Raw genomic sequence first — 21,111 nt, 5'->3', positions numbered from 1 at the left:
TGAGTACTTCAAAATGTTGAAGACGTTATTTTATTGTTGTTCATGTGCAATCTGGGGTGTAGTGCACAGTGTATCTTCACAATATAGATCTGTAATGTCTAAAGTAGATAATCTCCAAAATCTGGCCTGATCACTAAAACGGAGCCAAGAGAAGTACTATTTATACAACAGTGCCAGGCACCCCACATAGTTTTGTGTTTAAAATGGAGCAGAGAGAATTTTAATGAGCATTTTTGAAGTTTTTATATCTAAGGGAATTATTTGAAGCCTGTATCAGATTTGCATACTTCTGAAATAATGTTTTTGAGTAAAATACCAGGCTGAATTACTACTTCACGATATTTAAACCGAAATTTGTGTTCTTTACACAATGTGGATTTTTTTTTGGTTTTTGATCTGCTTCTGGTCTGAAATGTTGGACAAGGAGAAATATCAACACCACTCCCAAAAAACTGTTGTAACAAGTATTGTTGTGACTGAAGATGGTGATACCTGAACCAGGTCACTGGAATTGGTCTTAGTTAGAGTTCCCACTTTATATCTTGCTTCATATGTAACAAAGCTATCGGTGTGACACTGAGCTTGGCAGTGCAATCCAAGAATACCACGCATCTGTAGATTAGGATACAAAGCAGTGCTATCTGCCAGCAATTACCAGCAAATCTAAAGTCCCAGAGATTCTGAATGTGAAATACCTAGATTCTGTTGTGTTTGCCATTCCCAGTCTTGGGTATTCAAGGTTCAAGAGCCTTCCTGGTAGTTTGAATTAAACAAAAAAAAAGGTTTTGTTTTTGCTTGCTTGCTTCTCTGCTTCCTTCACTGACCTCATCTCACCAAATTCAATCTGAAATTGCCCATACCACTGACAAGCTGGCATGCTGGGGCAGAAAGAAGCCTGAAACTGCATTCATGATGATTTTGCAGATCTGCTGTGGTGGTGTTCGGTTTCCTTGTGATTTGTTTGAACAATGTGATCCTCCCACGGAATAGTCAGGGATGAGTGAGGAGTGGTCTCGACTTTATTTTCGAATAGGCATTTGGGGAGGCAATAGCTTAGTGTTATTATCGCTAAATGATTAATCCTGGAACTCAGTTACTATTCTGGGGACCTGTTATGGCAGGTGATGGAATTTGAATTCAGTAAATTTTTCTTTTAAATCTGGAATTAAGAATCTACTGATGTACACGAAACTGTTGCCAATTTTAAGAAAAACCCATCGGTTTACCAATGTCTTTCAGAGAAGTGAATCTGCCATCCTTACCTGATCTGGCTTACAAAGAATCGAATAGTCATTTATAGTCACTTGAATGTTTTTACAAAAATAAGAACAGTGAAAAATAACAGAAGGCATAGATAAGACAACATCCATCTTAGTTAAGTTTATGGGATCTAAGTTCAGGAAAAGACTGTACTGCTGCAAGACCACAACATTCCACAGGGAACAATCTCATCGCCGCTCCCAGGAAAGAAAATGTAGCAAAATCCGCTCAAAGGAATCCTGGCTGCCAAATGCCACGCCGAAACCACCTCATCACCAAAGCCGCCGCCGCCACCGCTGACCCTTGTGATGGAATCCTGGGCCATACCACCGAAGCAGACCACCACCGGACAAGGCTGCAATGGCCATGAGGAGTGGCTGCCCAAAACATCCCTGCTCCACCTCACCGACGTCACTTCTGCCGATACCAGGTCCTCGTGCTCACCCCTCCACAAGCCACCACCTCTATGTCACTGCCAGAATCCGGCTCCGAGTTCACCAGCTGCTGCCATGCCCTGGACCCTGACAAAGCTGAATTCCAAACCTTCTGCCAAAAGATTAGAGAAGAGGAAAGAAAGGCGCGCGGAGTGGACAAGCCCTGGGTACAGGAGCCCAGACGCTGCATACTCCACTGCCACCATCTTGGAGAGACACAGCAATGTAGTTGACTCTCAGTTGCCCACTGAAATGGCCTAGCAAGCCACTCAGTTCAAGGGACGTTAGGGATGGGCAATAAATGCTGGCCAGCCAGCAATGCCCACCTCCCACAATGGTTTAAACTAAGAGCTCTCTTTTAATTAATTGTGTTTTTCCCACCTTTATCCTTTACCATCAGAGGGAGGGAAGTCATCAACAGTAACTGCGTGGGATTTATCCACTGAGATTGATATATCTATATCGATCAATAATTTGAAGAATATAGGGCATGCTGAGCATCCCCAAATTACCAGTTAAAGTAGATGGGGAGGACTAATGGTGCAAACAGTATTCTATGAATGATTGGACCAGGAAAGTACTAAAGAGCAGAGGGATCTTGGTGTGTGTGTGTATATACACAGATCCCTGAAGGTAACAGCACAGGTAGATTATGCTGTTAAGATATCCGGGATACTTGCCTTTATCAGCCCAGGCATGGAATACAACAGCAGGGAGGGTATACTGGAGCAGTTTAAAATGCTGGTAGGTCACCACTGGTCACCATATATCTGGAAGGATGTGATTGTACTAGAGAGGAGATTTACCAGGATGCTGCCTTGGCTGCAAGGTCTGAGCTATGACGAAAGTTGGATAGTTTTGGGCTGTTTTCCTTGGAGCAGTGAACATTGAGTGGGAATTCGATAGAGGTGAAATTTCTCTGTTAGTGGAGGAGTCAAAAATCAAGGGCACAGGTTTAAGGTAAGAGATCGAATGCTAAGACAAGAGTTCAATATATATTTCTACCAGAGGGTGGAGAGAGTCTGGAACTCTAACATCTTCTTCAAACCCGCTCACTCCCACAGTTACCTGGACTGCACCTCCCCCGCCTACTGTAAAAATGCTATCCCTCTGCCTCTGTTGCTTCTGCTCCCAGGAGGACCAGTTCCAACGTAGAACACACCAGATGGCCTCCTTCTTTAAAAACCGCAATTTCCTCCCCCACATGGTTGATGATGCCCACCAGTGCATCTCATCCACTTCCCACACCTCTGCCCTCGAACCCCACGCCTCCAACCGCAACAAGGACACAACACCCTCCCCTCCCCCCACCCAGTCCTCACCTTCCACCCCACCAACCTCCGTTTCTATGGCGTCATCCACCGCCATTTCCGCCACCTACGGAACGGACTCCACCACCAGAGATTTATTTCCCTCCCCACCCATCCACTTTCCGTAAAGACCATTCCCTCCACAACACCCTTGTCAGGTCCACACCCTCCCTCCACAACACCCTCATCAGGTCCACGCCCTCCCTCCACAGCACCCTCGTCAGGTCCACACCCTCCCTCCACAACACCCTTGTCAGGTCCACGCCCTCCCTCCACAACACCCTCGTCAGGTTTACGCCCACCCTCCACAACACCTTCGTCAGGTCCACGCCCTCCCTCCACAACACCTTCGTCAGGTCCACGCCCTCCTTCCACAACACCCTTGTCAGGTCTACGCCCTCCCTCCACAACACCCTTGTCAGGTCCACGCCCTCCCTCCACAACACCCTCGTCGGGTCCACACCCCCCTCCCCCCCCCAAGCCACCAACCTATTCTCCCCTCCCAGCACCTTCCCCTGCCACTACAGGAGCTGCAAAACCTGCACTCACACCTCCCCCCTCACCTCTGTCCAAGACCCAAAAGGGCCATCCTCATCCGTCAGAGTTTTACCTGCACTTCCACATGTCATTTACTGTATCTGTTGCTCCTGATGTGGTCCCCTCTACATTGGGGAGACAGGATACCTACTCGCAGAGCACCTCAGGGAACATCTCCAGGACAGCTACACCAACCAACCCCGTCACCCCATAGCTGACCACTTCAACTCCCCCTCCCACTCCGCCAAGCACATGCAGATCCTGGGCCTCCTCCATCACCACTCCCTAACCACCTGACGTCTGGAGGAAGAACGCCTCATCTTTCATCTCGGAACCCTCCAATCCCACAGCTGCAATGTGGTTTTCACCAGTTTCCTCATTTCCCCTCCCATCACCTTATCCCAGATCCAACCTTCCAACTCAGCACAATCCTCATGACCTGTCTTATCTGTCCATCTTGCTTCCCACCTATCCACTGCACCCTCCTTTCCAACCTATCACCTTCACCCCCACCTCCATCCAGCTACAGCACTCTTAGCTACCTTCCCCCCCCCCACCCCCCCCCCCCCCCCCGCAGCCCATCGCCTCATTCCTGATGAAGAGCTTTTGGCCAAAACGTCAATTTTCCTGCTCCTTGGATGCTGCCTGACCTGCTGTGCAATGGACAGCAATGATAACGGTAAAATAAAACCAAGAACTGCAGCTGCTCGCGATCTGAATGATATAGGTGATTTGTTTTCTCCAAGTTAAAAGTCACACAACACCAGGTTACAGTCCAACAGGTTTATTTGGAGGCACTAGCTGTTGGAGTGGAAGAAGCAATGCTCCAAAAGCTAGTGCTTCCAAATAAACCTGTTGGACTATAACCTGGTGTTGTGTGATTTTTAACCTTGTAATAATTTAATACCTGTCATAATTTGGATAACCTCCTAGGGATTAGTTATAATTTTACAGAAATTTAATTGTGAAAAACAAAGTAAAACTGTAACAGCATGTGAGCATGACCAGAAACTACTGAGCATGCTGATTCAGACTCTGATTCCTCCGAAAGAATAGAAATTACATAAATCAAATGGACATTTCTAGCTTTCTGCTCCTAGGTATGAAAGTGGCCAATCCTAGTCAGATTTAATTCAGTAAAGAGTTATTTCTGCGTTTTGAGGTTTTGGAAGTATAGAGCTGTTATCAAGGAGGAAGGAATAATGCAGATAAGAATTAGGTTTCCAGACCTCCCATTTAAAGCAAATATTACACATTCAGTAGAAAATGCACAGGATGGAGTAGTAAGCATTCTGCCCACAGGCTTCTGCTAACAGCTTGGTTGTCAACCTGTAGCAAGTGCACAAGAATAAAACCAATTCATTTCCCATCTCTCCCTCCCTTCCATTACTCAATGCTTGCTGCAAAATTTGTGACTGAAGTTGCTCAATCCTGTGTGTGTTCGACTGACTAGCATGAGCATGTTTATTGCCACTTTGTTTTGGTGCAGTCCAATCTGTCCGGGGCAGGCAGAAAACATCAGGAAAATATTGGCCACTTCTCTGTTCTCTGTCCAGTTTCTATTTAGACCTGACTTGCAGTGAACCTTTGTAATACTAGTAAGCAAGTTCAACGGAACTGCCATGCTCTTTTATTCTGTGTCCCTATTAATAAAGCTTAAGATACTGTATTGCTTTATTAACTGTGCGCTCAACCTGTCCTGTCATCTTCAATGATTAATGCATGTACACACTTAGGTTCCTTTGCTCCTGTATCTCCTTCAGAGTTGTACATCTGTATTTTGTATTGTCTGTACATGTTCTTCCTACTGAAATGGATCTATTGACATTTCTTCACTTTGAACTTCATCTGCCAGCTGACCACTCATTCCACTATGACCAGCTGTGTCCTTCTTTGAAGTTTTACATTGTTTTTCTCTCAGTTCTCAACACTTCCAAGATCCATATCATCAACAAACTTTGAAATTATCCCTGTACAAACATCTCGGTTATTTTACTACTCTTTGTGGGCTACTCAACCAATTCTGCATCCACTGTCACTTTTATTCAATGTATTATAACTTTGATGCAGTGCTGCACAGTAGACTCATTAGCAAACATCTTTTGTAACTCCGTATTTAACATTGCCCTCAAACCTCTCTCTTCGGTTTTCAAAATACTGAGTTAGTTATGATTTTCTCTTAAAAGAAAAACTACTGGCTTTTCTTAACATACATTTATCCCTTTGATTATTCATTTTGTCTGAAGATTGTGTCTAGAATAATCACCTATATCATTCAGATCTCCCGCATCTGCAGTTCTTTGTTTTATTTTACCAATATCATTGATGTCCATTGCACAGCCATAGCATTCCTTAGACTTCCTTTAAGCCTTACCTCCAAATGAGCTTTAAAATCTTTTACTTCCTTGCATTGCTTACTCTAATCTTCTTTCTCCTTCAATTATTTATAGCTATATTTTTCCTCTTGTTGACCATGACTATTCCCATTTGTTAAATGTTGTCACTGTTGAACTGTCTCCTCTGATACTATCTATCTTTATTAACACCATTCAGCCTCTTCCATACATTCAGTGGTCTCTGACCAGTAGGAACAGCATTCTTCATTGGGATATATGACAGTTTCAGGTGTAGAAGGCCATATGGTCCCTTGAGGCAGCTTCACCATTGGCTACAATGAGGACTACTGAGATTGAGATCATGTTCTACCTCAACTCCGCTGTTCAGTCCAATCTCCTTATTCTTCAGTTCCGAGAGATCAAACATCTACCTGCCTCTTCAGTAACAGAACTACCATAATATTATGGGATAGTGAAGGCCTCAGACTTTTAAACGTCTAAATGTAGAAATTTTTCATGGAAGTCCTCAATGTTATCCGTTATCCTGAGGCTGTGCCTTTGTTCCCTAAATTCTCACACTGAGTGTCTACCCTATCAATAACGTGCCTCTGCAGAATCTTGTATACGTTTAATAAGATCATCTCTCAAGTTGTCCAAACCCCAGTGTACGGTCTGGTGCAGAGTCCTTGGGCTCCCATCAGAGAACAATCCTAACCTCATACCAGGGACAAATCTCATGAGTCTCTATTCAAAGGCAGGAACTCCCAAGTATTGTTTCACCAAAGTGCTACACAACAGCTGCAAGACTTCCTTGTTCTTGTACTTCAGTGCCCTTGTAATAAAGACCAACATGTAATTTGCCTTCCAAATTGCTTGTTGTGCTTGCATACTAACTTTCTGTTCCTTCTACAAGTGCATCCAAGTATCTCTGAACATAAACATTTAAAAGTTACATACTTTCTAAAATAATTTTATTTTTAACTTATTTCTAACAAAGTGAATAAGTTTGTGTCCCTGCATTATATTCCCATCGGACATCCTGTTGCCCACTCTCGTAACCCCGGGTCTATAGCTCTTTGTAGTCTGTGTTCTCTTCACTCCTTATGTTTCACCTAACTCTGTGTCATTATCAAACATGGATAAATGCTCTGCCTTTTTATCTAAGTCATAAAGGTCAAACGTTAATTAAATAGCTTGAAGCACTCCACTAGTTACTGCCCAACAACTAGATCATGTCATAGAATCACTATAGTGCGGATAGAAGCCATTCGGCCCATTGAGTCTGGGCTGACCCTCCAAAACGCCTGCCACCCAGACCCCCCTCCCTACCATATCCTCATAATCCTGCGTTTCCCATGGCTGATCCACCTAACCTGCACATCTTTGGACAGCAGGAGGAAGCCAGAGCACACAGTGGAAACTCTGAGACACGGGACACACTCCACATAGTCAGTCATCCAAGGCTAGAATCAAATTAAGGTCCCTGGTGCTATGAGGCAGCAGTGCAAATCACTGTGCCCCACCTATGTCCCATTTATCTCTCTAATTTGCTTTCTATCCATTAACCATTCTTCCTTTCTTATTAATATATTCACCTTACAGACTTAATGAGTCATTATTGTGTGACTAACCTTTCAAGCGGCACTTTATTGACTGCCTTATGAAAATATTTACCGGTTCCCCTGAATCTTAACCACTTGTTACATCATCAAAGACACTGAAATTTGTCAAATGCAACTTTTTCTTAGTAAAGTAATTTTGACTCAGTCTAATCATATTTTAATGCCCTCAATGCATTATTAAAATCTCCTTAAATTTTCCCACGTTACCCTCTTTCATCTTGTTTTCTTTCCTTTTGTCCCAAATGTTCTGACTCCGTTCCAAGGAAGCTGACCACGTCAATGTGTCATCAAACTAATGATGGATGCATTCAGATAATACCTTTGGCTGGCTATTCCAAGATTTAGAGTCATCATTATCGAGTCTGACCCTGTCTTAATTCAAGCATTTTCCCCAAAGACTGGTGTCAGGCTCCCAGGCATCATTTCCTTGCTTTTTCTCTCCCTCCTTCCTGGAATAGCGGAATCACAATTGCTAACTTCTAATTCACTGGGATTATTCTAGCATCTATGAAGTTTTGGAAAATCATTACAAATGTATCCAACATCTCTGAAGCTCCTATATTTTAGATATAGGATGTATACAGGCTTTTCATGCTTTAAGTTTCTGCAATACATTTTTGACGTTAATTATGTTTAGCTCTTCACTCTAATTGGATCCCTGGCCGCCACTCTCTTTGATATTACACCATCAGCCTGTTCTTTCATATGTAAAAAGTGAATTCAGTGTGAGAAATCACTGAGAGGATCTTAATAACAAAAAAATTAGTCCAAAGGTAAGGCAGGTTTCTTTGTTCATTGACTCGACCGGAAAGTTATGGATTTATACTGGATTGTAGTAGGACAGGATCAGACTTAACACTGATCACTCCCAATCTTGGAATGGCCAGCCAAAGGTATTATCTGAATCCATCCATCTATCAGCTTGATGACACATTGCCACAGTCAGCTTCCTTCGAAGGGAGTCAGAACATTTGGGGAAAAAAGAGAAGATAACTGGATGAAAGGGGAAAATGGGTACTTTTCAATAGAACATGGCGTTCTGTCTCTTCCTCCCCCAAACCCCTCAGCGACGTGTACATTCAATAGCTGAGAATTATAGATTTTAACTGAAAGTCAATGCTGTTATATGCCAAAAGCAAGCCACTGTATTGCAGATGCTGAACCTCGGAAATAAGAACAGAAATGCTGTGAATAGTCAGTAGAGTGAAACGGGCTTAGTGTCTCAGATCCATGACCTTACATCAAAATAAGGAAACCTATCAAACTGAAATTGAAGTTGTTTCCTTTGAATGGACTTACCCCTCCTGGTTTAGAATCACCTTGGTCTCTTTGCTTTGAGTTTCAAATCCAGGGAATTGAGAATTGTGGGTGAGTATTGGTAATGAGAGCATTTCCCCCCCCCCCCCCCCACCTCTTACTTTCTCCTCACCCTGATAGATAGCTTCTATAATGTTCTTTTTTGCCTCCCCTTTTCAAATCCTTTCCTATATTTTATCCAAACATCCCACAACTTTGTATTTAATTAAATGGCCTTTCATATGGAAGTTTGTCAAATGTCTTGTTGAAAGTCTAGTCCAGTATTAAAACACTGCTGATCTTCAGTGTCTTTGAGCTTCTATTGTTATCTTAGCAACTGAAAAAAAGACAACAGGGAACTAAAAGAGAGAGTCTTGCCAAAGAAACATCAACTGGCCCTCTTTTGTTGATTTCCCCCCCCCCCCCCCCTCTCATAATTTCTGTAATAATTTTCTGGAAAATAAAATCACCTGGACTCCCACAGAGAAAGTGGTCTTGTAATTCATGGAGCACAGTAGTTGCATTTGATACAGTGCCACACATTAGATCTTAGCAAAATTAAAATCCATGGAATGAGACAGTAATAACATGGATTGAAACATGGCTTGGAGAAAGTGAGGACTGCAGTTGCTGGAGATCAGAGTCAAAGAGTGCTGTAAAAGCACAGCAGGTCAGGCAGCATCCAAGGAGCAGAAGAATCAATGTTTCAGGCATAAGCCCTTCAGGCTGAAAGGCTTATGCCAGAAATGTTAACTCCTGCTCCTTGGATATAAAATTGGCTCCAGTGATAAGAAATGGTTATTAGTTGTTTTTCAGGCTGGGGGAAGGTTTGTAATGGTGTTCCCCAAGAGTCAGTGCTCGGACCCTCGCTTTTCCTGATACATATGTTAAAGATCTATACCTTGGAATACAGGGTACACTAACTTTTGCAGTTGATTTAGAACTTGGATGCATTGGTGGACTGGGGAAGGAGATGCCAAGTGAGGGTGATTTTGGTCGGAAGGACATGGAAGAGGAGCAAGGGACTTGGGTACATAGGCATAAGTCATTAAAATGTGGCAGGACAGGTTGAGGGAGCAGTACAGAGTGTCTTACGCTTTATTAATAGGTGCCTAGAGTACTAGAGCAAGAAGGTCATATTGAACTTGTATGAGATACTAGCTTGGCCTCCTCTGGAATGAGATATGTCCAGTCCTGGGTACCACACATGAGGGTTAGGAAGGCATTGAAGAGATTGCTTAAGAGGCTGAAGAGAACGCTTCCAAGGATGAAGAATTTCTCATGCCAATAGATTGGAGAAGCTGGAACTGTTCTCCTTTGGAAGAAGTGGAGAGGAAATCTGATTAAGTATTCAAACTCATGAATGGTCTGGACAGAGTAAATAGGGAAGAATGTCTCCACTCCTGAAAGGATCAGGAACGGTTTGGCACAGATTTAAAGTAATTGCTACAAGAAACCAGAGTGATAACGAGGAATAACTCATTTACACAGCAAGTGGTTAGTGTCTGGAATGCACTAGCTGAGTGTGTGGTGGATGCAGTTTCACTCAAGACCTTCAAAAGGAAGCTAGATGGTTATTTGAAAAGAAGCATTTGGCAGGGCTACCAGGTGAAAGCACTGGGTGAGATGCTCATTTGAAGAGACAGCGCAGACATGATGTGCTGAATGGTCTCCTATGTGCTGTAATAATTGTGCCTCACTAGCACCTCCTGTAGGGCAGTTATGGATTGCTGATAAATGCTGGGCCTGTCAACAATGCCTCCATCCTGTGAATAAATGAAAGGTTCTGCTGTGAGGTTTTGAATGGTGGTTGGAGCTTTGAGCAGTACTCTGGTTTACCTGTGTCACTGCTTCATGTCAATATACATTAGTTGAAATGGTAGAAAATTTGATGATTATACCAGATGTTCCTCCTTGTAAAAACAAACTTACCGTTAACTGAAAAGAAAACTGGAAATGCCAGAAAAAAGTCAGCAGATCAAGTGGTAATTGGGGAGAGAGAACCAGTTATCTTTTCAAAGTTGGTATAAAGTAAAAATGTTATAGGTTTTAAGCAATTACAGAGGCAGTGAAAGCAAGGTGGGAAAGATATAACAAAGGGGAAAAATCTTTGATAAGCTGGAAGGCTGGAGAGACAAAATGACAAAAAGGATCATTACCATCACTGCATCCCCCAATATCAACATCCTGTGGGTTACCATTGACCAGAAACTGAATTGAACCAGTCATAAATAGTATAACTGCTAGAGTAAGTCAAAGGCTGGGAATTCTGCTTACCTCCTGATTTCCTGCAGTCTGCACATTCATCTACAAAGCACAAGTCAGGAGTGTAATAGAATTCTCCACACTTGCCTGGATGAGTGCAGCTCCATCAACACTAAGGAAGTTTACCACCATCCAGGACAGAGCAGCCACTTGATTGGTGCCTCACCTACAGCATTTAACTTCCAGTCCCTTCACCACCAATGTACAATGGCAGTAGTGTGTACCGTCCACAGTATGCACAGCAAGAATGCATCAACACTGCTTTGACAACATCTGGCAAACCTGGGATCTTACTACCTAGAAGGACGAGGTCCGCGGATGCAAGTTTACTCCACCTCCTGAAAGTTCCCCTCCAAGGCCCACCCTAGCCTGACTAACTACAGTACTGTATATTGTTGCTGTGTCAAACTACTGGAACCCTCGCCCTGACAGTATTGTGGGTGTGCCTACACTGAGGGGATTGCAGCGATTCAAGAAGGTGACTCCTCACCATCGAGGCAAATTGTTTTTCATTCACTCATGGGGCATGGACATTACCAGCTGGGCCTTCTCTTACTAACAATTCACAGTCAAGGAAGAGCAACAAATGCTGACCTAGCCAATGGCATCCATTTTCCTTGACATTATTATTTTAAAAAGCCATCGAGTTTAGAACTCACCACAAAAACCATGGTTTTCCTACAAACCCAATTACCGCTTCATTTCCCTTCAAACCGAACAGACCTCCACGTGACTCCTTTGTGCATCCTCACCTGGCAAAATCCAGACTTTCTCCTGTGCAATCTCAGTTCTGACTGAGGTCTGGTATGATGCATTCTGAGTTCAATAAAATTGCAAAGCAACGTTTTCATAACATTCAAAACTCAGAATTTCGCATCCGTTGTTCCCTCTCTTGTCTTCACACAGCAGCATCTTGTGTAATTCTGTTAAGGCCTTTGCAATATTGGCAGCAGAGTCAGGCTAGCCCACACAAATCAGAATAGCCAGTATCAATCTCTTCAGACATCTTAGCCGAGTCCTTCTGCCAATCCCCCATTACTGTATCCAAACTAATTGCCGTTACCATGGACACAACATTCTTATGTAGATTATCTCTTGGCAGATTAATTTAGTAGCTCTGGGTGTTCCTGGATGAGATTTCAAAGCTGTTGACTTAACTTTAAAATGGAGAAGTTTTCCAGAAACTGAGTTGACAGTGAGGTAGAAGTGTTGATCTCCGACCCTCAGTGATCACTCAAATCATGAGAAAGTGGGAAGATATCTTAAAATTTTAAACAACAACATGTGAAATGGTTCATAATATATAATAACTAGTTTGCATTATCTTTCATTGATTTTAAAATTCAGATACACAAAATAAAACACTACCTGCGTCAGATGGAGTTAATGGGGACTGATGACTGCTTTCCTGACTGTGGGCCACAATCCATTCACGATGTGTGCATTTAAAGGGAAAGGCATGAACACTAGAATAGGAGACTCAGCATCAGGGTCTCGCTGGACATCATAAGATGTACTGGGGCAGGTATTACATTGTGGGGACTTTTAAGGGCCCAGTGATATACTGGGACAGGAGTTCCATTAAATGGTCTGCCTAAGTTGAGAGACACACTGGGGCAGATGTTCGCTATAACGCTGGCTGATCACGAGGAATTTTTGCTCCAGTAATCTCTCTATGTCAGGCCTGGTTAGCTGGAGAAATAGATGCTGGAATGAGTTTTCCTTTTGGGAGATGAAAGCACTGTCAGCTAAATTACTGAGAAACACTTCATACGTGGCTGTCAGACCCAAAAGGCAGGCCTTGATTGATACTTAAGCATCAAGAACATGTCGAGGCATCTTGGCACCACAGCAGTTAACTGTTTTTGTTGAATCATGTGCCTTCCACAATATGAGCAGGACATGAATGTTTGTTTGCAGCCCCAGATATATTGCTGCTTGTCATTATCGGTTTCTGCATTTCTATAGCCTGTTCAAAAAGGCTTGCTAATCTGACATGGAATGTAGATTTGTGCACTAATCCTTTGTAAGAGAGACTTCAGTTCATTGCTTTGTGTGTTACTGGATGGACTACGGTCAATTAAATGAACCTTTTCCCCACCCAGCGCTATAAACATCATGAGTTCACTATAGTTAGATTGCTGAACAATTGGGTGTCTTACTGAACAAATGAATATTTACTTCTCTCAGCCACAAAAAGAGTGACTTAGGATTTAGTGTTAGTGAATTACATAATGTCTCTAAACCAGTGTGTGAATCATCTCACCAACAGACAATGGCAGGCATATTGTTCAGATTTCTCAATAGGAAGTGCCATTCAGGTATTTACAAACTTTGGGAAAGGAAAATACCTAATGAAAATCTAATGCGTAATGTTCAGTGACATTGGACAGCAGAAGACCGAACCCAATTCCAGGTGGCATTTGAGATAACTTAAAATACTTTCTCTGAGTTAAGAAATATAGCAGTTGGTCATCTTTGAAGGTTAGATTGGCAGCTTAATGAAAGAACATTGGAATATGGGTTTAATGTGGTGTGGTTACAGTGCATCATGGACTGGCAATAGACAATAGGTGCAGAAGTGGGCCATTCAGCCCTTTGAGCTAGCACCACCATTCATTATGATCATGGCTGATCATCCACAATCAGTGTCTTGTTCCTGCCTTATCCCTATAGCCCTTGATTCCACTATCGTTAAGAGCTCTATCCATCTCTTTCTTGAAAGTATTCAGAGACTTGGCCTCCACTGCCTTCTGGGGCAGAGCATTCCATATATCCACCACTCTCTGGGTGAAGAAGTTTCTCCTCAACTCTGTTCTAAATAGCCTACCCCTTATTTTTAAACTGTGTCCTCTAGTTCAGTGGAAATATGCTTCCTGCCTCCAGAGTGTCCAATCCTTTAATAATCTTACACATCTCAATCAGATCCCTCTCATCCTTCTAAACTCAAGTGTACACAAGCTCAGTTGCTTCAATCTTTCAATATATAATAGTACCACCGGCAATTGACCTTGTGAACCTACGCTGCACTCCCTCAATAGCCAGAATATCCTTCCTCAAATTTGGATACCAAAACTGCACACAGTACTCCAGGTGCAGTCTCACCAGGGCCTTGTACAGTTGCAGAAGGACCTCTTTGCTCCGATACTCAATTCCTGTTGTTATGCAATCAGTACTAACTCCTTAAACCCAAGCAGCAGCCTTCTCTCACTGCAGTGAGCTTCCACAAGCTGCTTTGACATACAGTAGTCAAGGGGATAAGATGTTAGGGTGAATTGGAATCTAATGTAAATAGAAGTTGCCAAATGTCCAGCAACAGGCTCTTTAAAAGGCTAGATAAAGGTGAAAATTGGCAAACAGTGAATAGCAGTAAGCTCCATGATTCAGTTGTCTCTAAAGCCATCATGAGACTAGAGGGTGGCCACGGGGATCACATTTTAAAAACAACAAAGAACTGCTCAGCCTAGTGGTGTTACTGCGGGATTGTTAATCCCAAGATCCAGGTAATGTTCTGGGGACCTGGTTTCGAATCCTGCTATGGGAAATGGTGGAATTTGATTTCAGTTTTTAAAAGTCTGGAATGAAGAGTCCAATGATGACCATGAATCTATTCACTAATATCCTTTAGGGAAGGAAACTGCTATCCTTACCTGGTCTGACTGACATGTGATTCTAGATCCACAGCAATGTGGTTGACTCTTAACTGCCCTCTGGGCACTTAGGCATGGGCAATATATATTGGCCTAGTCAGTGATGATCACATCCTGTGCATGAATTACAAAAAAAAGTTCAATCACCAATTGGGTTCTTCGTTGTACAGGATTCTACTTTGAGAACTGCAAACACAATATGCATGTTGTTTCTGTGGAGTGGAAGAGGTGAATTTGTATATGTTGCAGCTGGCAGAATGTCAATGAAAGGCAATGAGACACCAGGTTGTTGGCAGAGTGCACAAAGAAAATTCCCCAGTAAGTGCAGGGGGAGCTGGAAGATGTGCGTGGTGGTGATCAGAGGCTGGAATGGCTAAATCTTGTAGGGAGGGTACAGAGATTGAAGCTGAGGGCAGAGCCTCACTACCTGTGTAAGTGGAAAGGCAGCAAATAGCATAGATAAGATTGAGACTCCCCTCAAGAGCAACGTGAGGACTATCTTAGTTTATGAAATGGGAGGCCATTTTAGAAACTTTGGTGATGACAGTGGAGAAACTGAATGAAGCAATGGCAACTTTGTTTCTTTCTATACTTCCTCCTGTAATCGACTGTGGCAGTAGGGCCCAATGGGCTTGTATAGATATCTCAGAAATATCCAAGCAACGGTGATTATAATGAATGAGTCCAAAGAGAGAGGGAAGAAATAGACCACAAAGATGGTAAGTGGAAATGGGAAACATGATCAATGAGATTCTCCTGGTTGTGACAAGCAAGAGATAGCATCAACATATCAATGTAGTGGAGAAAAGATCAGTATAACAATGAGTTCTGTATATCCTATCAAAACCAGATATAATTAGAGATTATACAGATATTCATAGAATAATTTTTATGAGGGAAGTAAGTGGAGGTGGAAGAGAAGCTGTCAAGGTCCAAACAAGCTCATCAAAGCAGAGGAATAGTAAGTTGCTTTTCAGTGAAGGTGTAGCGAACCCAGCAACCATTCCGCCCAACACACGGTTCCAGTACGTTGCAATGACAAAATAAAAAGGAGACATAAAATGGAGTGGTCGAAACAGCACAGAGCTCCTGAAGCATCACCATTGTAGGCTTGGAGTGTCTGGACCAAGTGTATAGTGTTGAGGTGAGAGGATGCAGTGGGACAGGTTTCCTGTTGCTTTATCTAGGAGACAGGGACGTTGTGTGGGCTGTAGGATTCCATTGGGATAGGAGGCATTGGTTGTGGGTGAGTTTCAAGAAAAAGTGATGATATACAACAAGACAGAATCTGGGAAATGATAGAGTTGCAAAGAGGTAGGGATGGGAATCATACAGTTGATCATATAGGCGGTTCCATCACACAGCCTTGCCACATGTTTGTGGATGATGGATTGGAGCTGAAAGAGACAATTCGGCAGGGTGAGTGAGCTAAGGAATCACTCCCACCTGGCCATGAATCTGACCATAAATATTTGTGAGGCCATTGTGTAACATTTCACTCCGGTTCATTTTGCTAAAGTATGAACTGGTGTGATCTGGATCTTATAGATAAAAATGGGAATATCTTAGCAAGATCTTTCAAAGTATCAATTTTATTTTCCATTCTGTTTCTAAACAGCATGCTAACAATTGAATATCACCCTCCAATTAGTTCCTTTGCTACTTGCTATCTAACTGATTTTAATTTAGTCCGTTCTGTTAGTTCAAATTGTGTTTGCGAGAAGTTTGTGATGTTACTGAGAATAGAGAGAAACAATTTGCTCTTTGTTTGCTACGGAATTCTCTCTCCAGCACATACTTCACAGTCAAATTACTGCAGAATGAATTAACAGTCATGTTTATCATTCCATTCCAGACACTTGCAAAGAAAGCAAAAGCAGGAAAACTGCGACCGGAGGAATATCAGGGAGGATCGTTCAGGTAAAACACCAGCATTTTGACCTCAGTCATTCCACCTTTATTTGTATTTATTAAAACACTGGGAGTCTGCAGTTGTGTTGAGTTTGGGCATGTTTGGTTTTCCTGGAACCTTTTTCTTGCAGTTTTGTTCTCAGTTCTTTATTGACTGTGTACCCACATTGTGAGTAGTAAGCGATTCCATGGCCTGTAAAAAACTCAGTAAAATCAAACAGCCTGTCCAGCATACTTTGCATGTACCACGAGTTGTCTGGGTGATTACTGCTTGGTAATTGACCAGTAAAGGTATCCTGCATGGTCATGCTGCCAGCTCCCCTTAGACTCCTAGAGAAATAAAGCTTGTTGAGGCTAGCACAACCATTGCCAAAGAAAGTGAGGTGCACACAATATAAAATACGTACCACATTTCACCCTCTGAATGTTTTCTAATGAAGTAGGCACTTAGTTAAAACCTCCTTGAAACCAGGGGCATGAGGGAAGGATATCTAAATACATTGACATTGCTTAGAAAATATTTTAGACTCACATTGTCCACATTATCAACCATGAATTACATCTCAACCAGTCTGCAGAGTTCACACGCTGATCACAGATTCGCGGAGGGGAGGGGGGAGAGAGGTGGACACAGTGAGAGAGGAGGGAAGGGAGGAGATGGGCAGGGAGACGTGGAGGGGGAATAAGCAGAGAGGAAAAGGGCAGTGGGTGCTGGCTGAGACACAGGCAGGGGAAAGGGCAGGAGGAGATTGGAGGGGGTGGGTAGAAGGGGAGAGGTGGGTGAAAGGGAAAGGAGGGATACAGGCAGAGAGGGAGGAAGGGAGAGGGGTGGTCAGAGAGGTGGTCACCCCCACCCACTGCAGATCTGACACATCCCGACCCCACCCATCTCACACCAGGTCTGAGCTCCCCAGCCAAATGAGACGTGAGCACTCCTTTTTTTCTCCCAACCCCCAAACACAAACACACACACACTCACACTCACTTACCCTTCACCCACTCTTGACATCCACCCTTCCTGACATCCACCCTTCCCACCCCCTCAACACAACATGCGCTTTCACCCAACCTCCCATCCATGGACATCATTTACATTTCTCGTTGCCATGGAAAGGCTGCCATCATCATCAAAGACCCCTTCCCACGCCAGTAATGCTCTCCTATAATCTCTTCCGTCAGGCAGAAGATACAGAAGCTTGAACACACACACCGACAGGTTCAAAAATAGCTTCTTCCCTGCCGTTGTTAGACTACTGAATGGACTCTCCAACTTTAACTTTAAATAATGCTGATTTTGCTAATGTTGATCTTGCCTCACATGCATATCCTGTGCTGCATAACCTGTATCCCTCACTTTGACCCAGTTTTTATCATTCTATAGTCTAACTGTATGTCCTTGTTTACTATGATCTGCCTGTACTGCTTGCACACAAAGCTCTTCACTGTACTTAGGTACATGTGACAATGAACGAGTATAAGAGGTATAGTTAGTAAGTTTGCAGATGACATCAAAATTGGAGGTGTAGTGGACAGCGAAGAGGGTTACCTCAGATTCCAACAGGATCTTGACCAGATGGGCCAATGGGCTGAGAAGTGGCAGATGGAGTTTAATTCAGATAAATGCGAGGTGCTGCATTTTGGGAAAGCTAATCTTAGCAGGACTTATACACTTAATGGTAAGGTCCTAGGGAGTGTTGCTGAACAAAGAGACCTTGGAGTGCAGGTTCATAGCTCCTTGAAAGTGGAGTCGCAGGTCGATAGGATAGTGAAGAAGGCATTTGGTATGCTTTCCTTTACTGGTCAGAGTATTGAGTACAGGAGTTGGGAGGTCGTGTTGCGGCTGTACAGGACATTGTTAGGCCACTGTTGGAATATTGCGTGCAATTCTGGTCTCCTTCCTATCGCAAAGATGTTGTGAAACTTGAAAGTGTTCAGAAAAGATTTACAAGGATGTTGCCAGGGTTGGAGGATCTGAGCTACAAGGAGGGGCTGAACAGGCTGGGGCTGTTTTCCCTGGAGTGTCGGAGGCTGAGGGGTGACTTTATAGAGGTTTACAAAATTATGAGGGGCATGTATAGGGTAAATAGGCAAAGTCTTTTCCCTGGGGTCAGGGAGTCCTGAACTAGAGGGCATAGGTTTAGGGTGAGAGGGGAAAGATATAAAAGAGACGTACGGGGCAACGTTTTCACCCAGAGGGTGGTACGTGTATGGAATGAGCTGCCAGAGGAAGTGGTGGAGGCTGGTACAATTGCAACATTTAAGAGGCATTTGGATGGGTATATGAATAGGAAGGGTTTGGATGGATATGGGCCGGGTACTGGCAGGTGGGATTAGATTGGGTTGGGATATCTGGTTGGCATGGACGGGTTGGACCGAAGGGTCTGTTTCAATGCTGTACATCTCTGACTCTATAACCTTAATGCCCAACCTACCCTATCTCCACCAGACCCAATTTCTCTCACCTTCCCGACATTACCTCAGCATCTTCTTGGTCCCCTAGGCACCTTTCACCCTGGTTCCCTACTTCCTGGTGCCCTACCCACAAATCCACTTTGCATGTTCCCCTCTTACCCATCTGGCTCTCTGCTCTCCCTTGGACACTAACCTCTCTCTGATCTTATGTTTGTACTGTTTGACAGCAGCTGTCGAAGTAGCTGAGAGAGACATGGGAGCTCTGACTGTTGTGAATGTGGAGAGAGGGCGTAGTTTCCTTCCTCTGACAGTTCTACACTCTGAAGGAACTGTTAGAATGGAATACAGCTCCATATTTCGCAGAGCCCGGAGCAGAATCTCCTGTCAGAAATGTAGAGCTCCCTCCTTTCGTGAAAAGAAGGGGCTAAGTGGCAATCTGCATGAGATTGGGCCAAGTTTTCCAAGGTGTGACAACGTTTATGCAGAACAGCAAACCTTTCAGTCAGAACGAGATATTATGGACAATTACATGACTCATTGTGAAGGAGTAGATGAAACGCGCTGAAGGAACTTATTCATCAGAACCATCGTCTAATCTTTAATGCATTAAATATTTTACCAGCCGCATGCTAAAATTAGACTCAAGCTAATATCTAATAAAGATTATAAATCACTGTGTATATGAAGAGGGCAGATTTAGGAACTTCAAAGTTCCTCGTAACAAACATCTGCCTGGCGGGAGTGAGATTGTAGTATCCTGGGGCCGAAAAATGTCATGCTGGAAAAACAGCAGGCCAGGCAGCATCCGAGGAGCAGGAGAATCAACGTTTCGGGCATAAGCCCTTCTTCAGGAAGGGCTGAAGAAGCCCCCCACCAGCTCATCTGGAATTTCAAGGATAGATGGTTAAGATTCTCTCTTTCTGGGGATGACCATTGCCTGGTAGATGTGTGGGATGAATGATGATTAGCTGTTTGGACATTTACTTTGAGCGCAGAATTCAATACAGGAGCAAGTACTAAACTTTGTTGTACACGGCTGATTGAGCTCTATTGACAGAAGTTGCTCACTGACTTAAGGCAGGGTGTTTAAACTCCCTGGAAAAATAACAGATACTGATTTTTTTTTTCGTCCTGCTTTCTCAGCATCTCCAATTTGGGAATGTTCGGAATCAGCGGTTTCAGTGCCATCATTAATCCACCACAAGCTTGCATCCTAGCCATCGGGCAGTCCCGCCATGACCTGACAATTTGCGAAGATGACAAAGGCAACCGCACCCTCTGCCGGAAGGACATGATGACCGTCACCCTGTCCAGCGATGGCCGGCTGGTGGACGATGAGCTTGCATCTCAGTTTTTGGAGAGCTTCAAGCTTAACCTGGAAAATCCAAAGTTATTAGCTGTGTTCTAGGCTGCACCTCACCATGCAAGGGATTAGAGATGTTACATGGAAGACATTGTACTTATAAAGCAGAATTTATTTTATTTTTAGTCTTGTGACAATGCAGGTGAATGCCTATCCTGCCTTTACTGCATCCTGTGTGTAAGGCCAAATAAAATAACTGTTTGTTATTTGTTTCATTGGGTTGCCATCTTCATCTCATTATCACTACAGCCAGCTTTGTTCTGCCTGGCGGCAGTGAAAAACCCAGTCTGAGTTCAACTTGTCCAGAAGACTCCGTGTTCCCTCAATCTTACTCCAAATAAACTGCTGACCATTCACCTTCTCCTTTCTCCCAGCGTTGGATGGTGTTGTTATTGGTTCAGATGTTGTCTTCCTCTCCTTCAAATCTACCATCATTCCTGCTTCTTAACAAAAAAAATTCAACGGCCTCCCTGCTACAGTCTAAATAGGCGGTGAGTAGGTTATTTTTTTTCTGTCACTGATATTTCAGAGTAGTGTTGGGTGGATGGCAAGACAGTGCTGAAACCTGTAAATTAAACTTTCAGGCCTCAAGCCAAAGGTACCACCTCCTGTAACTAAAGGAGTCACAAGTGAGCTGTCATGAAGTCAATGGCTGTAATCCACTCTGTACATTTCATTTACAAACAGTTGCACCAACAATCAAATGGTCTTTTTT

At 43.4% G+C, this 21,111-nt stretch overlaps 1 protein-coding gene across 4 annotated transcripts in view; it reads left to right on the top strand.

Annotated features, from left to right (window-relative positions):
• pdhx (pyruvate dehydrogenase complex component X) overlaps positions 1 to 20,611 on the top strand; it is a 219,183-nt gene extending 198,572 nt beyond the window's left edge. For all 4 annotated transcript variants that reach the window (XM_043706270.2, XM_043706268.2, XM_087996783.1 and 1 more), the window contains 2 exons: positions 16,566 to 16,630; positions 20,177 to 20,611. In XM_043706270.2, coding sequence (XP_043562205.2) covers positions 16,566 to 16,630; positions 20,177 to 20,441 — 330 coding nt within the window. In that variant the 3' untranslated portion in view covers positions 20,442 to 20,611. The remainder of the gene's footprint in view (positions 1 to 16,565; positions 16,631 to 20,176) is intronic.
• Positions 20,612 to 21,111: the final 500 nt, after the last annotated feature.

The sequence above is a fragment of the Chiloscyllium plagiosum genome, unplaced genomic scaffold (assembly GCF_037043375.1).
Source record: "Chiloscyllium plagiosum isolate Xiang-an unplaced genomic scaffold, Cpla_swu_hap1 HiC_scaffold_18, whole genome shotgun sequence".
NCBI lineage: Eukaryota > Metazoa > Chordata > Chondrichthyes > Orectolobiformes > Hemiscylliidae > Chiloscyllium > Chiloscyllium plagiosum.
The sequence above is the reverse complement of the archived record's forward strand: the minus strand, read 5'-3'. Positions and strand labels throughout refer to the sequence as shown.